Source organism: Pleurodeles waltl, chromosome 5, assembly GCF_031143425.1.
Source record: "Pleurodeles waltl isolate 20211129_DDA chromosome 5, aPleWal1.hap1.20221129, whole genome shotgun sequence".
In the NCBI taxonomy this organism is placed as follows: domain Eukaryota; kingdom Metazoa; phylum Chordata; class Amphibia; order Caudata; family Salamandridae; genus Pleurodeles; species Pleurodeles waltl.
The window spans coordinates 1,248,859,986-1,248,884,791 of NC_090444.1; the positions used below are offsets into that span (position 1 = coordinate 1,248,859,986).

The 24,806-nt window shown below is 42.3% G+C and overlaps 1 protein-coding gene across 1 annotated transcript in view; it reads right to left on the reverse strand.

Annotated features, from left to right (window-relative positions):
* RNGTT (RNA guanylyltransferase and 5'-phosphatase) overlaps positions 1 to 24,596 on the reverse strand; it is a 1,492,790-nt gene extending 1,468,194 nt beyond the window's left edge. The window contains exons 1-2 of the mRNA XM_069235480.1: positions 24,313 to 24,596; positions 3,547 to 3,656 (exon numbers count right to left, since the gene is read on the reverse strand). Of these exons, the coding sequence (XP_069091581.1) occupies positions 3,547 to 3,656; positions 24,313 to 24,376 (174 nt within the window). The 5' untranslated portion in view covers positions 24,377 to 24,596. The remainder of the gene's footprint in view (positions 1 to 3,546; positions 3,657 to 24,312) is intronic.
* Positions 24,597 to 24,806: the final 210 nt, after the last annotated feature.

The window sequence follows — 24,806 nt, forward strand, 5'->3', positions numbered from 1 at the left end:
ATAAAATGAATATACTCCCATGGCTACTCAGTGTATTCAGATTTCTCACAAAGACTACCCCTGTACTCAATCTCAAAGCCGTTCAACAATTATTTTTGGATTATCTGGACTGGACTGAGGACCTTTCCTCTCCACAAGTGCAATGGGCGTTGGACACATCCTGGCCTCTAACAATAGTCTACCTGTACACTGTAGCAGAATGGTCAGCTAGAGAGAATAAAAAGAGGTGGCTCCTTATGAAGCGAGCTCTAGCTAAAGCAACTTTTTTGAGATATCCCTTGGGCCCAAAGGGATTTACGTACCCCAAATCTTATACCACTCTGGGACAACATGAAATGAGGACACACCTGAATTTCATCTTCATACATGTCAATCCACTCCAACTTTGATTTCTCCCTTGCATTTGAAGAGGATCATTTTCAGCCTGGAGAAAGGTTTAATGATGCACATCAATGGACCGGTATGTATGACAGCATGTCTTACCCTCATTTTCCATCAAAGCACTCTCTATGGATGCTCCCTGAACTCTAGTCACCATTGTCAATGTCTTGCTGAATCAAGGCATCTGTGAAGCTCTTAAGATGGACCAGAACCTCCAACTCCTAACAAAACCTAAACTAGGCTCTGATGACCTGGTAACTACTGGCACACCGCTCACTTACCATTCGCTGGCAAGATCACTGGAAAAAAAGCAGTGTAGGGTAAACTCCAAGATTAACACCAACCATCCCCTGCATGACTACCAGATTTCCCTCTAGACAATGCTGCAGTGCATGAATGCTACCTTACCTATCACAGAGTATGCTCTCCTGACCACAGATAAAGATGACCAATGCTTCCTATTATTGATATCTCAGATGCCTTCAACACCAATGACCTTCCACCCTCTTAAACACCCTGGTCTTGCATGGGATTCACTGGCAAAGATCTTCAATGGTTCTCCTACGTTTCCAACTGACACCAGTTCATTCAAATTAGTTATCTCCAGGTCCCTGATGATCACCTTCACCTGCAGAGACCATAGAGTCCTATACTGTCTCCCTTTATCTTCAACCTTTATTTAATTGGAGCACCCAGGCCTCTAATCATGAATAACCGCATCAAAATTCACCAAAATGTTGACAATACACAACTCAATTTGAAAGTGCCCTGTGCTCCAGACATCCAAAGTACCAAAACTGTCTGCATCGCATCCAGGTCTTGATGTCCAGCAACTGCCTGAGGCTCAATTCAACTAAGGCAGTATTCCTATTTGCCAAACACACAAAAAGTAACAAATGGTGCAATCATGTCATAATTAAATAAAATGTGGTGAATTAAAATGCCAACTTTTACCCAGTGCCACATAAGTTGGATTCACCCTGGACCCCAGCCTCACACTCCAGGAACACATTACCAAGAAAACAAGGACTATCTGTTATTCAATCTATCTACTGAAGAAGGTATAACTGTTATTCACAGGAAGCAACTTCAGAATTGCTGTTCAAGCCTTCATACTCTTGTAGTTAGATGATGGAAATACTCTGCTCCAAGCTCTCTTAAACTCTTCACTAACCACCCCCATTTCTCCAAATTGTCCCATCCTATACTCTAAAGCACACGTCATCCTGGTCTTGATGAAATACAATCACATCTTCACCCATTTTGATTAACTCCACTGGCTCCCTTTGCTGACCTAAATAATCTCTAAATACAGCTTCAGCATTTACAAAGGCATCCCCCACTACCTGCACCCCTGCCTTTCTGGCTGACTGCCTCTGGTGGCTCTTGGAACACCTGCAGCCAGGACAGTATCAAAGTGGAGACAAGGAAGCATAAAAAGAAAAAACAAGGCAACAGGCCATTTCCATCTATGAAACAAGGAACTGGAACAACATTCATCAGGAGGACTCAACCCCTGCTCCAGTTCAGGAAAGATTTGAAGAGCCATCTTTAAAGAAATCTAAATAATAATGCTTTAAGTGCACAGACCAGCTGCCTCTAAAATCAATTGTTGACTCTATCCTTGCCTTAATGCAGCACTCTACTCCCTTTAGATAGGTTTATGCTACACAAATACCACATACATATATAGACACAATACATGTATACACATTAAGTACTTTCCAATGTGTAAACGCGACTTCCAGGTCACAGGCAGAAACAGACTGCCATATCTGTAAATCAGTCACTAGGTTTTCCATCTAGATAACAAATCAGCTATCGAGCCCCTCATCCCTCTAGAACAAATTTTGAGATCAGGGCTTCCTGGGTCCCGATTTCCCAACTACATATATTTCTTTGGAAGCAGAGTAAACAACAACCCAAGCACTAACAAGAAAAGTGGTCCACAGATTTGACCAGAGAAATATCGAAGAGAGAATTGGAAGGTATCTGGCTGAACGTAACCATAGAGCAGCTTTCTGTAAATTAATGGTCAATTAGTACTGCATACCATGCTGCCTTAAGGACTGTGACGTGATGTTCATGATGAATGATCGATCTCGGGCTGTAAGGTAGGTATGAAGACCTTCTGCAGATATTTTGGAAAAAAGTTTGTACTCCAGGTACAAAAGTGCTGGGTGCCCCAACCCATCCAACCTTACCATCATACTCATGGACTGAGCCACAGTGCAGATATAGATGTAAAACCCAGAGGGTATTACCGCATCATATGCTAGGGACAGCGAAACACCTCATGGCAGCACACTAGAAGCAGGTTGAAATACCTTTCCTGTTACACTGGATCCACAACTTGTTGCAAATGCTGGCTCCTAAAAACATAACCTATGATTTACACCAAAAACATAAGCAACTTAAAAAGGTCTGGTCGTCCCCAATCTACTGTCTAATCAAAGAGAGCTAGGGAAGAATCTTTCCACCACACTCGAAAGCACTCCAGCTATTTAGGATACAAGAAATCACTGACAATTAAAAACAGAAGTCATCTACGGGGGGAGAGAAGAAGATATTACTCACAATAGAAACTGCAATGAGATGCTGACGCTGCATCTGGGTGTGCAGCATTTGTGGGTATGCGGGAAGGAATACGTTATAGTTGGTCTGGAAATTTATACTAGTGTGTTTGAAATGAGGTTCAAATCTCAAATTAATGTGATAATGCTTTTTGGGGTCTTAGAAAATCTGATTAGCATCAAAAGATTCATATTCATGTTGACAGAGATGTGACTGGAATAGCAATGAATGATCATGTCACACACTGCATGGCACCTCAACAGGTACAGTAGTCTGCAGCTAGAACAGCCAACAATACAAGTTAAACAGGCATTGGGAAATCAAATCGTTTTGGCTTTATCGTACTAATTCATCCACAGCTATGGAATGATTCAACAGGGCTTCAAGCTTTAAATTTCAGAAGTAGGTTCTTCCTCCTCTATCATATTATGCAGAACTCCATGTAAACTTTCCCCAGCGCTACATTGCTAACACCAGCAAATACCCACAACCAATTAATTCTTTCTTGAACCAAACTCTAATGTACTAATATCTCAGCTACTATAGATACAAGACCAAATTCAGAAGTAATAAATTGTACAGTGTTCTTACTTTCAGGCTCTTTAAATAGTTGGACAGCATGCTGGGATGAAAACGATTCTCCTCCGGTACCTGGTCATCATATCTTGGTCCCAACATTGTCTTAAGGGGCAAGAATTTTGCTATACAGAAAGAAAAGGTTCACATTACTAGCTGTTCTCTGAAGAACTTGTTTTTTTTATTATTATTTTTTAAGCGAGGACATCATGCAAGCCAATGAAACCAAGCACAGCCACACGTTTTCTTCACCACCCGAGGACAACTTTTATAATCATTACAGATAACAGAAGTCACCTCAAGTACATCAACAACCAAAAAGAAATGTTATGGCACATACTAGGGAATATTTCAAATGCTTTTTAAAGGTGACTTATCGTTGGAGGTGATTTAGCTCTTATTGTGCAACATTTTCTTCTCACACTACAGGGAGTGCAGAATTATTAGGCAAATTAGTATTTTGACCACATCATCCTCTTTATGCATGTTGTCTTACTCCAAGCTGTATAGGCTCGAAAGCCTACTACCAATTAAGCATATTAGGTGATGTGCATCTCTGTAATGAGAAGGGGTGTGGTCTAATGACATCAACACCCTATATCAGGTGTGCATAATTATTAGGCAACTTCCTTTCCTTTGGCAAAATGGGTCAAAAGACAGGCTCAGAAAAGTCAAAAATAGTGAGATATCTTGCAGAGGGATGCAGCACTCTTAAAATTGCAAAGCTTCTGAAGCGTGATCATCGAACAATCAAGCGTTTCATTCAAAATAGTCAACAGGGTCGCAAGAAGCGTGTGGAAAAACCAAGGCGCAAAATAACTGCCCATGAACTGAGAAAAGTCAAGCGTGCAGCTGCCACGATGCCACTTGCCACCAGTTTGGCCATATTTCAGAGCTGCAACATCACTGGAGTGCCCAAAAGCACAAGGTGTGCAATACTCAGAGACATGGCCAAGGTAAGAAAGGCTGAAAGACGACCACCACTGAACAAGACACACAAGCTGAAACGTCAAGACTGGGCCAAGAAATATCTCAAGACTGATTTTTCTAAGGTTTTATGGACTGATGAAATGAGAGTGAGTCTTGATGGGCCAGATGGATGGGCCCGTGGCTGGATTGGTAAAGGGCAGAGAGCTCCAGTCCGACTCAGACGCCAGCAAGGTGGAGGTGGAGCACTGGTTTGGGCTGGTATCAAAGATGAGCTTGTGGGGCCTTTTCGGGTTGAGGATGGAGTCAAGCTCAACTCCCAGTCCTACTGCCAGTTCCTGGAAGACACCTTCTTCAAGCAGTGGTACAGGAAGAAGTCTGCATCCTTCAAGAAAAACATGATTCTCATGCAGGACAATGCTCCATCACACGCGTCCAAGTACTCCACAGCGTGGCTGGCAAGAAAGGGTATAAAAGAAGGAAATCTAATGACATGGCCTCCTTGTTCACCTGATCTGAACCCCATTGAGAACCTGTGGTCCATCATCAAATGTGAGATTTACAAGGAGGGAAAACAGTACACCTCTCTGAACAGTGTCTGGGAGGCTGTGGTTGCTGCTGCACGCAATGTTGATGGTGAACAGATCAAAACACTGACAGAATCCATGGATGGCAGGCTTTTGAGTGTCCTTGCAAAGAAAGGTGGCTATATTGGTCACTGATTTGTTTTTGTTTTGTTTTTGAATGTCAGAAATGTATATTTGTGAATGTTGAGATGTTATATTGGTTTCACTGGTAATAATAAATAATTGAAATGGGTATATATTTTTTTTTGTTAAGTTGCCTAATAATTATGCACAGTAATAGTCACCTGCACACACAGATATCCCCCTAACATAGCTAAAACTAAAAACAAACTAAAAACTACTTCCAAAAATATTCAGCTTTGATATTAATGAGTTTTTTGGGTTCATTGAGAACATGGTTGTTGTTCAATAATAAAATTAATCCTCAAAAATACAACTTGCCTAATAATTCTGCACTCCCTGTATTTTCCTTTTGCCTGTGTTAATAGGAGTTTCAACTTTAGAAATAGCAGGGTGAAGGGTTTTCTGGATGATGTGTCATGATGTCTATGCTTATCCCGCTGAACATTTACCTTTCAGTGTGCCTTTTCACTTGTCCCAGCATTTGTAAACATCAATGTCCCTTTTTGAGAGGTATATTGACACTTTCATATTTCTTCATTTAGTAAACCATCATCATTTATGTTTCCAAACCTTTTTTGACAGTATGAAAGAGGCAGGTAATAAACAAAGGCAGGCAATTATCTTGAAATGAATTCAGACAAGAAAGAATTTCCTGTCCTTGGTGACTCCTTTCTATTTGATCTGCACACTGATGGCCGGCTACCCTGGCACTGTGTCCCTGACCAGTATCCTCTGTTCGCAACCTACGCTTTAAGCTTGAACAAGACTCATAAGATCTTAAAGTGAAGAAAGCAGCCTTAAGAAAATAAAAAAATAAAATTATCTCCCAACAGAGTTTCGTTTTACAGTACTTCAAACAGTTGGGTGCACGCTTCACCTACTGCAGTACACTTTACCTTCGACTTCCTCTTTTTACCTAGTTCAAAGGCTCCAAAATGTTCAGATCTCAGTTGTCTATTATTAGGGTTTCCGGATCACCCCACCATCTCTGCTCATGTCAGGCAGCTGTAACTGTTACAGCAATATCCTAGCCTCTACAAATGAACAGTGAGTCTCAGAAAGTAATGATGCTACTTGGGATCCTTAAAGTGCATCATTCAAAAGAGTTGTGTAAGAAAGAAGGTTGTAGAGTATGAAGACAGAGGCGTTTAATATAGCAGAAACATTTGGGTTACAAACTCAAGTCTAGAGCCACTAGAGATTTATTACTACTTAACAATGAAGTCGAGCATTCTTGGAAGGCAAATCATTTGTGTAAATGACAGACAAATGGATTGCAGACTATTTGTGTGAACACTGGTTTGGTATCAACCCTGCAACTGCTTCGAAGCTGAGAGACTAGTTGGAAAGTAGTGAGAAATGTAAATGGCTTAATCTTTCTACATTAACTAAGCATTTAAATCTATTCAGGAGAGCTCTCCTACTAAAACTCTGCCTCAAGATCACCACATCTAAAATTGGAAAGGAGAGGTCTGCATTGGTGGAAAGGAGAGGATCTGCATTGTGGGATGTGACAAGCAGCATTTTCTCGCAATAGTAACAACTAATTTGAAGAAGAGTTTTACAGCTCATCGCATTCTTTGAAAGTGGTGGTTCCACCAGATTTGTTGCGGGCTCCATCACATTTTCCAGAAGATGGGCTCTTCATGAACTTAGTGAGTTCCGACTCCGTATCACGCTTCAGAAAATGGACCATGAGCTGAGTAGTAAGCTTGATCATGTTTCAGCAGAAAATACCGTTCATCGTCACACATCATCATCACACAGAGTTATCAGAGGTCATACTGCTGGCATATTACTGAAAAGAACTCCCACCACTAGAGTGTATGTGGTAGGCTTCCAACAATGCAATCACAGTGCACTCGTTTGACCCTGAGCTGTGCAAGCTCAGACACAAGATGGTAGGTTACCTACATAAACATAAGTGACAGTGAAATAGAAGTTGGTGCACCACAATCTACAGTAAGGGAACAAGCATCTATAAAATGAAATAAAAGACATTACGTCTTGAGTCTCAAACGTCACTATTCAATAAAGAGTAAGTAAGTATTTGGATTACTGCATTCCAAACTAACTAACTCATGTAAAAGCTGGGTGTTACTGACTAGTATCAAAACCAGTGGATTAAATCAACATGGAATTTGCAGGAAAAAAAATTAGATTTACATTATTACCAAAAGTAATCACAATTTTAGAGAGGCTCCATTCTGATGAAAGAATACAAACGAATGGAGAGTCAGAAGAGGATTACAGAACTGATTTAAGGACAACTGGGGCATTCTGCCCGTCTTGAAACACAATGCAGGAAAGAATAAGAGATACATGTAGGTTATGATGTAACATAGAAAAGGCGAAGGATGAATTATGGCAGAGGGATGATCCATCACTCAGTAAGCTATTATTAATAGAAAATAAATTAGTATACTGCATGTCATGTGTGGAGAAGTTAAAAATACATAGTTATCAAAGAAAGAATGCAGACTGTTAGACCTAGACCAAAAAACGTACAAGTGAAAATGCTTCAAGCTAAATGCTATAGTTCTGGGGCAGTAAAGTACACTGTCAATGACAAAAACTCTCCAGTATAGACGTTTTAGTGTAAGCAATGTGGACATAGAGGTAACTGCAAAACATTGAAGCAGCCAGAAAGCATATGAAGTGAGTACAGAAAGTGAAGAAATAATCATACAAGTTGTAGGCCAAAGAAGGAAAGTCCTTTGTGCAGTGTTAATGTAGAAGAAACATATTTAAAAATGTTGCTTCATTGCAAGTCAGTGCAAGATTAACAATCTCAGAAGAGATTTTTTTTGTGATAAAGTAAAGGGAAGACTAAAGTTACTATAACCAGAAATTAAAACTAGCAACTGAGAAAAAGAAAGACTTTAGTTTTAAAGATGAGTTCCTCCCTTCCTCCTCCTCCTCCCTTCCTCCTCCTCCTCCCTTCCTCCTCCTCCTCCCTTCCTCCTCCTCCCTTCTTCCTCCTCCTCCTCCTCCCTCCTCCCTTCCTCTTCCTCCTCCCTTGCTCCTTCCTCCCTTCTTCCTCCTCCTCCTTCCTCCCTTCCTCCTCCTCCTCCTCCCTTCCTCCTCCTCCTCCTCCCTTCCTCCTCCTCCTCCCTTCCTCCATTATTCCTCCTTCTTCCTTCTTCCCTTCTTCCTCTGGGCTACCTGCCATTCCGCTCCTCTTCCCCCCCCCCCCCCCCCACTCCCCGAGGACCACCAAACTAAGAAGAGAAATATTAGAAAGGGGGGAGATCCAACGCTGCATCTGGGGTGCCCCTCCCCCCTACCACACACCCTCACCGGGAATGACTAGAACCCTACAGGGGGAGAGGAGTGAAAGGAAGGAGCACGAGGGGGCCCGGCTAGCGGTTGGGTCCCGGTGATCGCTGGGGGCACGGACACGCCTCCGACGCCTTGCCTGGAGGGCATCCGGGGAGATGCGTGAGCATAAAATACCTGTTACGGGGACGTACAATCTTCAGGCATTCCCCTGAAGAGCCGAGTGCAGCCATTTCTAATGTCTTATATATGTCCCAATGATGGAGGGCTACAAGATGGTGCAAGCAAAAAATGTTTGAGGCTAGGTGGGGGCTTGATTTTTTTTTTAGAGCTGACCGCTGCCTGGATACACCCCTAAAAAGTTTTACACTGAGATAGAACTATTGTTTAATCTGCCCTTTGGATGGGGGTTCGCTCCACCTTGCTAAAGGACATTAGGGATGCGGAAATTAAACTACGCTCTTTAGAGTCAGATAGACCGGGACACCCAGAACTAGAGCCACAACTGCAGGAGGTCAGGGAGCAAGTGGCGGAGAACACAGAGCGGCTCTGCTCCTTTGATTATAAGGCTTATCTTGTACGGCAACATAACGAAGGGGATCGAGCAGAAAGACTTGGCTTGGCAATGCAGTAACACTGGGGGAAGGAATAACTGCACCTGAAGTACAGGGGCATTAAAAGAATGGCCCGAGGCAAAGTTTCAGGATCGGAGGGCCTACCGATCAAATTTTATAGTACTAACTCAAATGAGTTGGCTCCGAGACTCATGGAGATGTTTAACAAGGCATATGCACTAGGTCACCTGCCACCGACTAGCAGAGAAGCAGTTATCATCCTGTTATTTAAACCAGAGAAAGAGACTTCAGAAGTGGGAGCGTACCGACAACGCTCCGTCCTGAATGTCGATTATAAGATCCTGAGTAGTATTTTAGCCTCTTGACTTCTCCCCTTTATGCCCAAGTTAATTCGCCCAGATCAATCAGGTTTTATTCCCAAACGCAACACGGCAGCTAACATCAGACATCTTATGGCTATACTAGCTGATACCTCATATGAGCGAGCAACTGCTGCTATATTATCTGTAGATATTGAAAAGGCACTCAATAGCCGAGTGGGAAAGTGGGAATACCTCTACGAAGTCATGACCCATATGGGAATCAGACAGATTTGTGGCTTGGACAAAGCTCTTATATACTAGACCCACAGCCAGGGTGCGGACGGGACAGACTATTTTAGAGGGCTCTGGGGTACAGCGAGGTACTATCCCCCTTGCTTTTCGCTATCTCCATGGAGCCCTTGGCAGCGTTAACCAGGAAGAGAGCACAATTTGAGGGAATCCTAGGAGGGGGAAGATGTACAGCATATTGCATTGTACGCTGACATTCTGTTACTATTTTTATGAGACACAGGAAGCGATCTGCGGAGGGCGCAATACCCGTTAGACCACTTTCCAGAGGTTTCAGGACTTAAAGTGAATTGGTCCAAAACAAAATTGTTCCTTATTGAGGAAAATGAGATCCCAGCTGACTTGCCCAGGGATTTGGAGGTGGAGCCCCGTAGCCTATCATACCTGGGGGTCAAAATATATCTAACTGCTCAGGACATGTTTGAGGGTTATTACGGGCTAGGCTTTCGCAACCTGAAGACATCTATAGCCTTTTGGCAGACACTGCTCATATCATTGACGGGCAGAATTGCTCTCTTGAAAATGGTGGCACTACCACGATTATTGTACCTCTTCAGAACGCTCCCTCTGTGGGTGCCCCAATCCTATTTTAAAGAACTAACTTCACTTAGTATGGCATTTGTATGGGACAGGTGGGGGATGGGGGAATAAATAAATAAATAAAAATTAAAAATAAATAAATAATTTAAAAAAAAAAAAAATCGCAGATACTCAATTGCCATATTCCCCAGAACTCCCCCTCTCGGTCTTGCCATTACTGAAGGGGGGCTGGAACTGGCACGGCCTGTGGACAGGTGTAACTAAACTGGGTGACTTATTCCGGGATGGGATCCTAACCCCCTTCGAGACGTTCAGCGCGGAATTTAATCTACTGGACTGGGAGGTCAATTCCTGAACCATGGGGCAGCACTGACACTTACACTTAGCTACTGGGGAATGGGAGATGCAGAACCGCGATCTCATGCATGCTGTTCTTATGTCCTACAAGCACCTGGGACAGTGAATGCAGTTACTTGCCTTTATCGACATTTGCAAATGGAGACTCTCAGGCCCATAGATGGAATACGGATCAAGTGGGAGGCAGACTGGTCACCTCTATATAAGAGGCAGATTGAGACCAGAACCTCCAGAAATGCCAGATTTCGGCTCATCAATTTTTATATCCTACACAGAGCATACTTACACCCAGAAAGGATTAATAGATATTTTAACAAACAAGAAGCAGCTTGTTACCGCTGTAGAGAGGTGGGGCGTCCTTTGTCAATATGCTGTAGACATTTCCTGTTCCAAACCAATCCTGGACAAAGGTTGTAAAACGATTTGCCAAAATTATCGAAAACCTATCTCACTCACACCCACTCATTGCCTACTACACTGGTTTTCACGCACTGTTTAGAACAAAGCCACCAGCAGATTTCAGGATCTGGGGCTGTTATTAGCTAAAAGGGAAATCTCGAAAAAATTGAAACACCGTACAGGACCTTCCTTGCCGTCCTGGAAAACGGAATTGGAGAAATGGGCAGAATGTGAGGAGACCACACTGCATAGAGAGGCACATAAAGGGATAGGCACATTGGAAAATGCGTGGGCTTGGGACTCACTAGTCATGACCCTGAAAGACTACCACGAAGATTCATAATGAGAAGAAAGGTCCACAGGACATGACGAGGAGATCACTAAAAACAACAGACACACGAAAGCTACACTGTTCACCTACATGGGCTCAAAAGACACATTAGGCCTACTGTCACACCACACCAGCGGGGGAAGGGGAGGGAGGGTTAGACATTTTACCCCAAGTAACAGGTAGATATGCCTGCAAAGCACTGATACTGTTGTACACTGCAAATACTGCAATATTGCGGGAAAGCTACCGAAGTATTATGCTATGGTGGAAGGTTATGGATATAAATTGTGTCATCTGGGTTGAGGGGGGACTTGTTGACAGCTTGAATGAGGTTATGCAAAATCCAATTATATATGTTAAAAATATATATATATATATATATATATTTGGAGACAAACATCCTCTCCCTAATGGACTATGATAATAGGGGCAAAGACGTTTAAGTCTCAAAACATGGCATCAGCATTCATTATTTTAGACTACATGAGAATTCAAGTGACCAAGCAGCATTTGGAACTACCTTTGATTTTTTATGGATGCCAACTGTCTTAACATCAACACCCTTGTTTTTTCAAACATCAAAGGAAAAAATCGTAGAAGGAAATGTATGAATAAATATCTACAGAGATTAAAGTAATGTATGGAAGAAATGACAAAGAGCATAATGACACAGTAGGTCATGCCAAATAGCATAATGACACAGTAGGTCAAGTGTTACTTACTAGGTTACACTTAAATGGACCAACTTTGAAAGCAGAACAATTTAAATTTAGCTGTATTGGAAATCTGACCTTTCTGCAGATTCAACCAAATGTGTTTATTAGCAAAGACTTATTTTTGTTAGCTATAGACCTCTATACACTTTACCCCTGTTAACCAGAGGTAAAATGTTTCTGCTCTTCTTTTTAACGGGGTAAAATTGGTATACATCTGATTGGTTTAATATGTCTTTAAGCCCCTAATACATGGTACCAAGTGTACCCAGAGCCTGTAGCTAAATGCCATCAGTGGGCCGCAACATTCATTGCGCCACCCATTAAAGTAGCCTTTTATAACTTCTCTCAGGCCGGCCACTGCAGCCTGTAGTGCAATTTTTAACCGCCATTTCAACCTGGCAAAATATACCTTTCTTCATGTATAAGTCGTCCTTTTTAATACTTTTAAGTCACCCTTAATGTAGACCTAGAGGCTCATAGGACAGGGTACATGGTATTAGAAAAAGTGGTACATGGGCAGGGCCACTGGATTTATGCGGTGGAGAGTACCAAATTATGCAACAAGGTTGAGTAAATTATGTGGCAAGAAAAGGCAAATTATGCGGCATAATGCGACACATTTTGAAATATTACTTTATTATTTCACACTCTTTGGGCATTGGTACTAATTTAACACCCAAATGTAGCAATAAGCAACAGAAAAGTGACCAGTCCAGCTTTGCAAATGGCCTTCCAAAATGCAGCAACATCTGTCATTGCATATTTAGTAACCTTTGAACCGTCTGAGCTAGAAACAATTTTTTGTTAAAATCATGTATGCAGCAAATGATGGATTATATGACAAACGCAGCAAATCTATAATAATGCGAAAATCACCACTGCCACCCAACCGCATAATTCCAGTTGAAATGGAAATGGGTGTTTAAGTTTTACACGTCCTGGTAGTGAAAAACTTCTAAAGTCATTTTTCACTGCTGTAACGCTATTAATCCCATAGGCTAACTCCTAGTTACCTTATTACACTTAATAAATGCTAATTTCAAATTAGGAGCAGACAGGAATATGGTGTTTACACTCAAATGAGTTATAATTTAAAATCCTCTTCAATTTTGAAGACGGATTTTAAGGTACTTTTCTGAAAATGCCACTTTTAGAACGTTGGCATTTTTCTGCCTAACCAACTGAGCCTTTCTGCCAGTGCCCTGGGCCACATGACTGTGAATGGCTTGACTGTAATGAGCTGTGTATTCTTTCCAGAAATTAGAACACAGAAGACCTAGGTGTGAGGAAAGTGGGTCCTTCCTAACAGGGTGGTTAGGGAGAAGGCAGGCCTAAAGAAAAATCTGCTTTCCCCCTCGCTATAGCAAGTCAGATTTTATGAGGTCGAGCTATTTTTAGCACCTGCCATTCTGGCGAGTGAATGGACGCTGAACGGAACAGGTGTTCAGTTCATTCAGAAAGTGAATAAGCAATTAATACACCTTTAAATCTTGCTTTTATCAGACACATCTGCTGTCTTTTCAAGGACAGTTTGTCTTTTTACTAACTTTTTATCATCTTATTCTGAAAAATTGAGTTTGAGTTTACTTTTCTTTTTTTTGTTATAGTTAGAGCTTTTTGTCATGTGAGATGTCTTGCAATCATTGTGCAACAAAAGAATGAAATATGTCCGGTTTTTTTCTAACGCACAACATTTAAACAGCTTGTAAATGAACAGTGCAATTATTTCAAAATATATCAGGAACCCAATAGAACATTTTTCTTAATTCAGAAGTGTGATGCAAAGATTTAAAAAGGAACAAAACAAATCAGAACACTTTACTTGGTAATGTGCAAATGACAAATATTTCCAGAAACTCGATTTCCAAACATTATATGCTATACAGTCTTATCAGTAAAACCACATCAGTGGGAAATAATATGGCGATTTCAATGGAAAATCTGCTTTTGACAAATACGTGTGCTACCACTTCACACATGTAAATATTAAAAGTGATAGTTTTTAAACATGATTTGAGAAACATTCCTGCTCCTGCCCTAACGACAATCCAGGTTAATGAACTACGAGCCAGTCAGCGGTCATGTGTATCCTATTTTTGGCTAGAGTTGTATTATATATCAGGCCTCGAAAAATCATAAAAATGTTACTAGACCTGAAGGTTGAGTAGCTTGAATAATCTACTCGACCCAACTGTAATGTACTTGACCCAGAAACGGGTCTCAAATTGTGTGATCATAGGCAAATATTGTATTTTGCAGTCGCCTTTTCCTTCATTCTCACATACCAGTGCACCTTCAAATAAGGGAGTTCGGCATTTCTGCTGTAAAAAATCCTCTTTTGTTTGATTAAATACACTAAACGTTTTCTCCATGTATAACAAATCTACCACACATATAGGGTAAACATGATCCATGCATGACTTGCCTCTTAGTTTAGGAATAGCTTTGTCATCAGGGCAGGAGTGTTTCTCAGTTTATGTTTAAACACTAACTTTTAATATATATATATCACTAAAGCATGATGTGGTTGCGAAATGTCATTTACAGATAGTAAATTTCCAAGAAATGTCCAAAAACCTTCCCACTAACTTGCAGCTGTACTGATAAAACTATATTATGTATTAACAATAATCTACAACAAGCATTTGCAATGCAACGGGTCTCGTGTTTGCTCATGTTAGAGCTGATAGCGTTGTAAACTCCTAACCCGACTTTTCACCTATCTGCAAAAGTGCATTTATGTACGTAACCCAAAAAGGTGCAATTAACTATGTAAAGCGCTCGACATCTGCCAAGCGAAATCACACTAGTAAATTAGAGTAAAAGTAGTCCACGAGCCGGACAGAAAACAGCGAGCCTCGCATGTTTTCTGTACTTGGTCGATGCGCTCGAGGAGGGCTAGCCACCGGAAAAGGCATGACGTATGCAAGCCTTCGACTAATGAAAGCAAGCAGATTTTAGTAGGCAAGCCCACAAACCAATCAAAAACACTGCCGTGACGTCAACAGGGCTCCGAGCCCTTTTCTAAACACTAAAGCGTCTCGCTGCGATACGCATGCGCGAGCGCATGCAACGCAGGCTCGACCCTAAAAATTGGGTTTCAGAAAACAGTTATCATTTGCACATCACCAAGTAAAGTGTTCTGACTTTTTTTCATCCTATTAAAATATCATTTTCATCACACAGAAGTACAGAAATAGTCTTTCACAGCTACTGAAATATATTTTGAAATGTTTGTAAAGTTGACTTAGTTAAATAAATGTTGTGTGTTAGGAAAAAGCTGGTACCAAAAGCCTTTCACTTCACATAGGTCAGACAGTTCACCTTACAAAATCCTGAAACTCTGCGGTCAAAAGGAAAAGTATTTCCATTGCAAGAAGACAAACTGACATTTAACCTCTGTCTCTGAACACAGAGCAAATATTAAAATAATAAGATTTAAAGGCATCTTAATTGCTAATTCAGTTTCTGACTGAACAGAACACCTGATGATCCACTCGCCAGGCCAGAAGGGTGAAGTGGAAGCTAAAAAAAATAGCTCGACCTCATAAAATAAAACTCGCCAATGCAAGTGGTTGAGTAGATTTTTCGAGCCCTGTATATGGAGCAAAGGTTTGTCTATTAAATCAAACAAAAGTGTTTTTTGTACACAGACATGCTGAACTTGCGTATTTGAAGGGGCTCCCATATGCGATGAAGAAAATAGCAGCCGAGTGAATTAAAATATTTGCCAAAGATCACATAATTTGAAACCAGTTTATGAGTTAAGGACATTACAGTTAGGTCAAGTAGATTATTTAAGTCACCAGTCCTACAGGTCTAGTATTATTTCTATGAATTTTCATGGTCTAGGAGCTTTACCCTACCCTGAGATTGCACTTCAGAGTGCCCTGCCTACAGCACACACAAAGGAACCAGACACCAGGTCTGCCGTTGCCTTTGTCACCCTAGACAGTTTAGAGCCAAACCCAGGAGAAGAGCTGGCCAGAGCCAGTTTTGGGGTAGGTCAGGGAATTCTCTCACACAGAGGCTGGCATCAGGAATAAAGGTGGGACCTTCAAGACTCAGAAGGACTGCCCTGTGGTCTGCGGAAGGGGGAATTCCCTGCTGACTAAAGAAGCATTGCACATGCATGTCTTGAACCTAGGCTACCCATAGTGAGTCCGAGGGTCGGTTGGCTGACCTCCTGTGAGAGCTGCAGGGACACAACAAGCTTCCAGGGGCCTCCCCGCAACTGCGCAGCTAACCAGTACCAAACGAACCTCCTTGGGCCTGCCTGAGCCCGGTTGCTGGTGTCTGCTAGAGGGAGTCCTGATCCCCAAGAAGTGTCCCTCAGGACCTGAACCTTTGCCTGTGACCTCCTTCTGAAGGAAAGGTGAAGATACAGAGGTTTTGGGCTCCTCATAAATGTAAAGTGACTTCTTAGCACTGAGAATTGACTGTCGTCGATGACCGTCAGCTCTAAGTGTGACCTGCTCTTCAAACTGAAAACAACCATCTGCAATGACCAACCAACACAAAGCTCCTGCGACGACTGGCTCTTCGATTGGGGTTTTTCTTGTGTTGTGTTCTCACTGTAGTACTGTGTGTGTGCTGCATTAATGCTTTACACATTACCTCTAAGTTAAGTCCGATGTTTTTTGTGCCAGGCTATCAGATGGTTAAGCGCAGGATTATTTAGTGACTACTGGTTCATCCAGATAAGGATGGATTTAATATCTGAGTGGGGTTTCCACCCATCTCAACTAACAACCAAACTTCTTACACATCAGCAAATCTTCCTCTACAAGGACAATGTTTTGATGTCAGAAGAGCATTCTGGCCATCATTCCAATCAAAGGGACACAGCCAGCCATTTTAGGGGAAGGGACCTGGCTGGGGAGAAGTCCCAGATCAAATGTACTGCACCATCAACATCCACTTAACTTCCATCCAGGGCATGACTAAGCCACTCAGGAACATCAGTTGCAGGTAGGGTGAAGACTGAGTTTTTGCCCTCGAAAAATTGACATAATTGATAATAGATCAGTGAGTCCTGTAGATTATTCGTCAAGGGTATCACATAGGTTTTTAGGATACCCCTACAATTGTTTTCAGGTACCTCCTTTAATAAGTAGTCTGCAGAAGAGTCTAGCCATGTTGGTAGGGATTCAGAAATTGCTGGAGAAAAATATAATAACCTGAGTCCAGACCTTGCAAAAGGGAGACTGATTCTATTCAATTTCTTTTCTGATGGTGCAGGCATCAGACTAATACAAGTCAATCTTGGACTTGAAAGAAGTCATTATCACATGCCCTACAATAGGTTCCTTTCATCTTTGGACTGGTTAAGTGCGTACCTGTATGTGCCAGTCCACTAATGGTCCACGCAATTCCTAAAGTTTTGGGTCCAACACTTTCAGGTTTGAGTATATCACTTTCCCAAGTATCCATGACACGGAGGCTGTTCACCAAGGTTTTTGCACCTTTGGTAGGTCTAATCTATGCAAAAGGAATTCAGATCTCCCCTTACTTTGACCACTGACTGATGTCTTCTTTACTGTTAAACAGCAGGGGGGGGGGGGGCCGTGTCTGTCTTGCTGAGGGAGCACAGATGCTTGGTGAACATGAAGCAAACCAACATAGTATCAATACAGGATCTCCGGTTTGTAGAAGGTAGCCTTACAATGTAAGTGATGGAGGTGTGGCTTCTGGGGTTGGGGAAGGACAAGCTAGTGGTGTATGTTTCCTCTTTCCTAGCAAAGGAGGCTCCAACAGCCCGGCAGTGGTTGAAGGTACAGGGGTTGATGGCTTTGACAGTGGTGAATCTTGTGTGAGCCAGGGTGCATCTATAGCTGTTAGTTCATCATCTGTTGAGGTTGTGTTACCCAGGGACACAGAATTATGACCAGATGTTTCCATTAGCATAAGAAGTGGTTGAGTCCCTCTGTTCGTGGTTCAACCAGCTGAATTTGGGCAGATGTCTTCCTCTGGAGACCCCGCCCTACCTCAGATTGTAATGACAGATGTGCGTGGAGTAGGATGGGGAGAAATTCTAGGGGAACAGACTGCACATGGAGAATGGGCGGAGGCTCAGTGGAGCAGATGCTCACAATGGAAGGAGTTGAACAAAGTCGGAATGCCTTAGAACATTTTACTCCAGTTCTGAAAGAGCACAATGTAAAAGTCAGGACGGATACAGGGAGTAACCCTGTATGGGAACCCAGAGATGGTGTAGACAGAAAGAGTATGTCCTGTGGAACGTTTTGTAGGTGGTCCCGTTGTCCTAGGACAACCACAGACTGAGTTATGAGCAAAAGAGTTTTGTGAAAGTAATGCCCTGCAAAGCATTATGGGGCAAGTTTCCAGAGTGCAGTGAATATTGTAGTATTAGCTTGCCTGCTGTGCCAGGAGAGTCACTTTCGCTTTGAGGGTTTCTGTTTTAGGTAAAGCATTTACCAATTTCAAGTGTTTTAAGGGAAGAGCCACAAGAAATGACCGATTAGGTGACTGAACAATATGACCAGCACTCCAGTACCCCCGATAGAATTAAAGCTGTTGTGCCTGTTCGTGCTATGAGAGCCATGGCCGCCAAGCGGCACGAAAGAGAAAGACAAAAGAAAAAAATATATATAGTTTGCCCACGCTGAAGTATATTGGCAATGACAAAAACAGCCTCAAGGTAGAACAAATGTGAAGAATTTACCAATGACATCAAGTGATTTTTGAAAGGCAAGCCCAGTAACGGAAGAAACTGATGGGCTTGAGATGGGTGTGGTTAAAAGCTCACAATACTTACAAAAGGTCAAAGCGCTTGTGTGCTCTACCTAAAAAAGTGCTTTTCAAACGTATGTTGTGTGCTTGCTGGCGTGTGTGTTTATGTGAGAGTATATGTGTAAAAATGTGTCAGAAGGAAATTGAAGAAGGTCAAAGGGTGTGTGATGTCACATCCGTTACCTCTAGCATTTTGGTGAATTGACGTTCGTGTCTACTGCCCATACATTTATGAAGCATTAGAGGCTGCATCTGGGGAAGTAATGTTTCTCATGATTCGGATCACTAGTGTCCGATGCAGGACAGAGTAAGTGGACGTGAACTGGTTTGGCTCATTTGGAGTCTGGATGGTCTTATTTCTTGAAGGAGAACTTGTGGCTTTGGTATCAGCTCATTAAGTCTTTCGAAAGATGCGGTTGACAATAGGGTCACCTGAGAAAGTCAGATCAACAGGACTTAAAAAATATCCGTTTAAAAATGTAAACTGAAATTAAGCACATTTTAAATGGGACTGTTTCTCTTTGTAGCCTCGTTATCTGATCGTGTCAAACTGCGGGGGGGGGGGGGGGCGATGTTTTCTGACAGAGTACCCTCAGGAGGACAAACTGCAATGCAGCAGAGGGAGTGCAAAAGCTGGAAGTGCAGGTAAACACTGAAACAGGATAGCTCCCAGCACACGACAAGCAGGCTGGGAGGACTCAACAGATGGCAAGACTTCATTCATTCCATTGGTCCGTCAACTGTCTCCAGCGTACGCTGGGGGTGATGTGCTATTCTGCAGCCTTTTAATGACAGGTGGGAATTCCCGCCTTCATTAGGCACTCCGCGAATATCCGCGACCCCACCTGTGCTTTTCAAAATAGGCCTGCAGCCTCTATAGCGAAAAGAAACATTTCCCCGTTAAGTTTTGAAAAAACATTTGAAATGTACCCATCAATTTCATGTGGGATGGATTCGTAATGAAATATGATTCACAGTACGCCGCGTGAATGGCTACAAAAAAACACACTCGGCGGTTAAACAAAACACTGTATAAAGTAAACACAGGCTCTCAAAATTTAAGTGGTTAATTCGATTTTTCGTGTTTATGTACTGCCACCTACAGAAAACCAAGTAGCACTATCACCTAATACGGGTAGTGTTTTACGGACTGGTTAATTTTAATATTATTTTAAGGAAACGGTTCAGGCGTCTGTCATTCACAAGTCAACAATATTCTTTTCCCCCAGTCATCTAGACAGAGACCACCAATGCCAACTTTCAGGCATTACCAGCATCTGTGGGAACTCAGATGTCTCCATATAAACCCAACACCCTCTTGGGATTAAATAAACAATGACTCCAAAGTACTCTAAAGGTATATTTATTGTGTTGAGGGGAAAAAATGCTCATTCCTTTGTTTCAATGCATGCTGCAAAATTCAAGACGGCTGCCCAATGCTATTCAGTAAAAGTGAGTGCACGAGCAGCAACAGCACGGGTTATATTAGCACAGCTACAGCTCGAGGAACTAACACGGTGCCAGCCTTCTAGGGGGTATACGAAGCCATCATTTCTAAAGTTCAGTGTCAGAGACAGTACAGGAAGAGCGTCCAAAACAAACAAAAAAATGCACTCGGTACACCTACACCACCACCCGCAAGTGGAAGACAAATGAAACATTTGAGAGGTCTGATGCTGCCATCCTTTGGACTCCGGCTGTGGATTTCAGTCACTAATAGCAGAAAAGATAATAGGACAAACGTGCGGATGTCTATCTGTAGACTCATCTTTGGTGCTCTTCAACCAAAAATCTAGAGGGCTCAGAGAAAAAGGCTGCTATATGCAGTTGAGGAGGATCACTGCCGTGGCAAGATTACCAGACACAGAACACCCTTCTGTGGGTAAAGAGAGCAGAGGCAACGAACGGCAATATGCCATTTAAAAATGTCAGAGAAGAGCACGTTTGAGGGAAAAAATGTAACCTCTCCCCTATCAGTATAAGTGAGATTCTTCAAGCTTATCAGCGGCTTGACCAGAGATGCACAGCTCATGTCCTCCTGTGAATTTCTAAAGTTTGTACTGTTAAGCTTCTCGTCTTTGGTGAGCGCTAGATTAGTGAGCTTGACTTAGCAGGGACTCCCTCCACTGTGCACTTAAGTGGCAACTCACATATCATTGCAAACCTAATAACGAAAAATGCATCACAAATGTTAGGGAAACGTATGAAGAAAAGCCAACTAGAAAATTCAAGACAATCTACTACAACTTGAAGGAAAATGGATTTTAACAAGAACCAAGATGTGGGATTGATAAACATCTTCAAAGAGCAAATGCCTGCCTGCAGCTCAAAGCTTAGGATCCACAATAAGGATGGCACCTGGTTGACGAGTACCCCTTCACTTTCATACACTGCACCCAGATCAGAGATAAGCCATAAACACGGCCATCAAGACAATTTGATGTTAGACAGAACATCGCCATTCCTACACCAGACCTGTGCTGCAGTTTTTGCTCCTCATCTAATCTCCTCTATCGAAGATTCACCGGACCTAAAGAAAGAAGTGCCTCAAAACTGACTTTTTTCCCCTATTCAAATTCATTAAAGCAAATCTAAGAACTACATCAATTATCAGAAGTAACTAAATTTTTGGTCCGATTGGCTTTCCAAAGCAAGAAGCTCCTGTGATCACCACCAATGTGGGAAGGAACTGTAGAAAGTGGAAAGGCTCAGTAAGTGGCACAGTACTATGATTCAGGCATAAGCAGCTTTCCAGAAACAGGTGTATTGAGGAGACCCAGCACTCTAATCTAACGACATTACATTGAGCTCTGAATTTGATAACTGCATCTAAAATCAAGTGAACTATCAAAGTTACTAAGGAGAGAAAGAATCAAAGATTAAAATATAAAAGGAACTACAGTCTTCTTTTCCCTCGAAAAAGTTGATCTCTCTGCAGTTGTTTAAGGTCAGTTTCTGTGGCTAATGGGAAGAAACAATTTAGCCTTGCAATTCTATGAAACACTTCTCTGACGTGTGACCCAAATTATGCTACCAATAGACCATGCATTGTAAGAACTTGGTATGCAAATGAAAAATTAACAGCTAACGACAGGTCAATACTGCTGGACACAGATCATTTTTTTTCATAGAAACCTGAATAGGAAAGAGGGTTTCTGAAGTTTTTTTGCTGAAAGAAGACATTATTTGAACAGAGGATGAGGGACAGAAAACTGTCAGGAAGGAGAAAATCGAAGTCAAATTGGGGTTCTCGGAGCAAACAGATAACAGCATGTGTGTCAACACCGGAGAGAAAAACTAAGAAGGCAGTTTAGTACCTCATTACAATGCACAGAGAAAAATACAGACTTAAAGAGATTTAAATTTTTTTTTACAAAAAACAAACGAAGTATCTATAGCCTACGAATAAAGGTGACAAGAGACACTGAAACTTATGTATGCCCTTTAATGAGAGAAATTCTCTGTTGAAAAGGGTAACCACATACCATATCCTAATTAAAAACGGAAAAAAGAATGAACTCATTAATACCCTTAAAAGACCATGAGAAGAGGTAAGCAGTTCTGATTAACAACTAAGTCACGCAGAAGCTGCAGGTTTACTGGAAAGGTTGTTTCAAACACGTTGAAAAGGTCGGCAAAACTACCACACCCCTTCCATTATAGAAAAAAAAAAATCTCACAAGAGCAGTAGTTGCTCTAGTCTCTGCAAGAGATTTGGCAGAGACAGTCCTCCACGTCTGTATGGCGGTTAAACTGTTCTCATTACTCAAGGCCATTGAAAATGCCCCTCTAGTACTCACCACAAAAAAAAACTAAAATAACACCGACGTTTCCTTCAACTCGAGTTTCCAATGGTTCCACATAATACAAAAAAAGTGATGTTAAATTCCTCACTATCGGTGGAGCCATCTACACTTTCAAACAAAATTTTAAAAAAGTACCCTCTCTCTAAATCTCTAACACATTTGTACCCACGAGTCATGCAACAATCTCTAAACCTAACGTTCTCACTAGTCTACCCTGCGTGAAACCTGTCACTTTCCAGCAAGTGGTTTAGATAATGGCCCAATCTATATCATGCACAACAAATTATCAGTGATACTGTGATATTTAGGAGGAAACCCGTGTGGAAAATGTAAGCCACACAATCTTTGCAAAACAAATCTGATAGGATCCTGGTGTGTGCGGGGGGCTAGTGGTATTAAAATACAAGGATCTGCACTCCGGGAAACAATATTTGGGTTAAACTAGACACACTCTGAAGAATAGAAACAGATTAATTCAGCGCTTTACCAAAGTGATAATCCTGCGCATATACAGAAGTCACCGGATTCAAAAGTTTTACTGGCCACATCCACTCCAGATTACAGAATCTTTAAGCGATACGTTTGAAGCAGTCAAACAGCGTTTTCTGGCCTGGCCAGTGTCTTATAGTTAAACGTAAAAGTAACTCCATACTTAGAAGCTATGGATTAACCCTGTCAATATAATGGCATGAGTTAGCAAGTCCCTGGAGCAATCCGATGAGGGGTGTTTAACCCGTCAGCCAGAATTCAAAGATGGTTTGATGCACGATTATACACGACAGATATGGGTAGTGCACTGATAATATGGGCTGTCGCTGCTTCGCGTCATCCATCACGCGTTTCTGAGCCCCTCAGAAATTCATACTTGTTCCTTGAAAAAAAGATTTGAAAAAGTAGAAAGCAGTGCGTTTGCAGTCTAAATGCACAAATCTCTACGAATATAATACACCCCAAACCCTGTCAACTATGTTGCTTCTATTAAAGTTATATTGGAGATACCACAGAAGTTGTTACGGTAACAGGGGAGCACCCAGCTACTTCATCTCGTAAGCACGAGAACAGTAGTTGCTGGTGTATGAAGCAGATAGATTGCAATGAATGCAATTTATAAATCTATTCTTGCTTTGCTTATACTTAATAAACACACACCAACTCACCCCTTCAAACTATTTTGTAGCAAGGTAATACAAATCCGAATAATGTATCTAAGAACCCCTGTATTTCCAAGCAGACTGACGTTTTCTAGTGTAATATGTCGGTGATTCCCAGATAAATAAAGTTGCTCTGGATTGAAAGGTTTCTGTAAACTTAATTAAAATCATCGAAAGTGAACGGGACACCGATGGGTCGCATAGACGTCATGAGGTTCCATCACGTATGACAGTCTTTTTTTGGTCATCAGTACTAGTAGCTGCATATTGGAACGTACAACCAATAGTTTTAATAGAAACAAAGAAGCTACTAGTCACACCACCCAAGGTAGTGGTGGATAAACCAACAGCCCTGGTTTACGGAGTTGCACGTGAAAAGGGGTAACTTGGCAGAACAAAGTAGTGAACACACAGTGATAATATCCTGGTAACTGCAGAAAGGGATAACTGAACATTTCAATAATCGACGAAACATGATAAACCGCACATGGACAATGGCAACGTACACACACACCACCGACACTGATTAGAATGACATAAAGAAGCAACAAGGTGTGCTACAGACACTACAGGGTGTCAGACTCCTGTAATGTCATGGCTGCATGCCCGCCTCACCCCTCTAATACCTGCCACGGGCTGCCCCCGGCGGGGGCAGTTCAGCCAGCGGGGTGGGATCTTCAGATGGGACATGCTGTTGGAGCTGAGCTCCTTGCCACTTTGTGCCGGCAGCTCGGAGTCCCCTCTAAGAGTGTACGTCAGGTCGCGTGGCTCCGCTAGTGTCCCCGTGCGTTGTCTCGTGCCTCGGCTAGGGCCCCTCTGTCAGCGTGCGCCAGTCAGGCTCGCGGTTTCGTTTCATTCACAGTGGGACTCAGATCCAGCCACAAAAACAAACGCGCCAAACTCCCAGCGTGCATTGCGGCTGGCGACAGCTTCCAGCTCCAGAGCCGCCGCTTCCGGGCGCGAGTCGCAGACAGGAGACAGGGTCAGTCAGACCTGGCTGGGACTGAAGACGTTGAGTGCACGTCTCTGTAACACTGTCGGGCACGGGTAGGATGATACCTGGAATGCGCTGCAAGGACTGCCCAGCCGGTTGATTCACATTTGACAAGGTTGCAGCCAG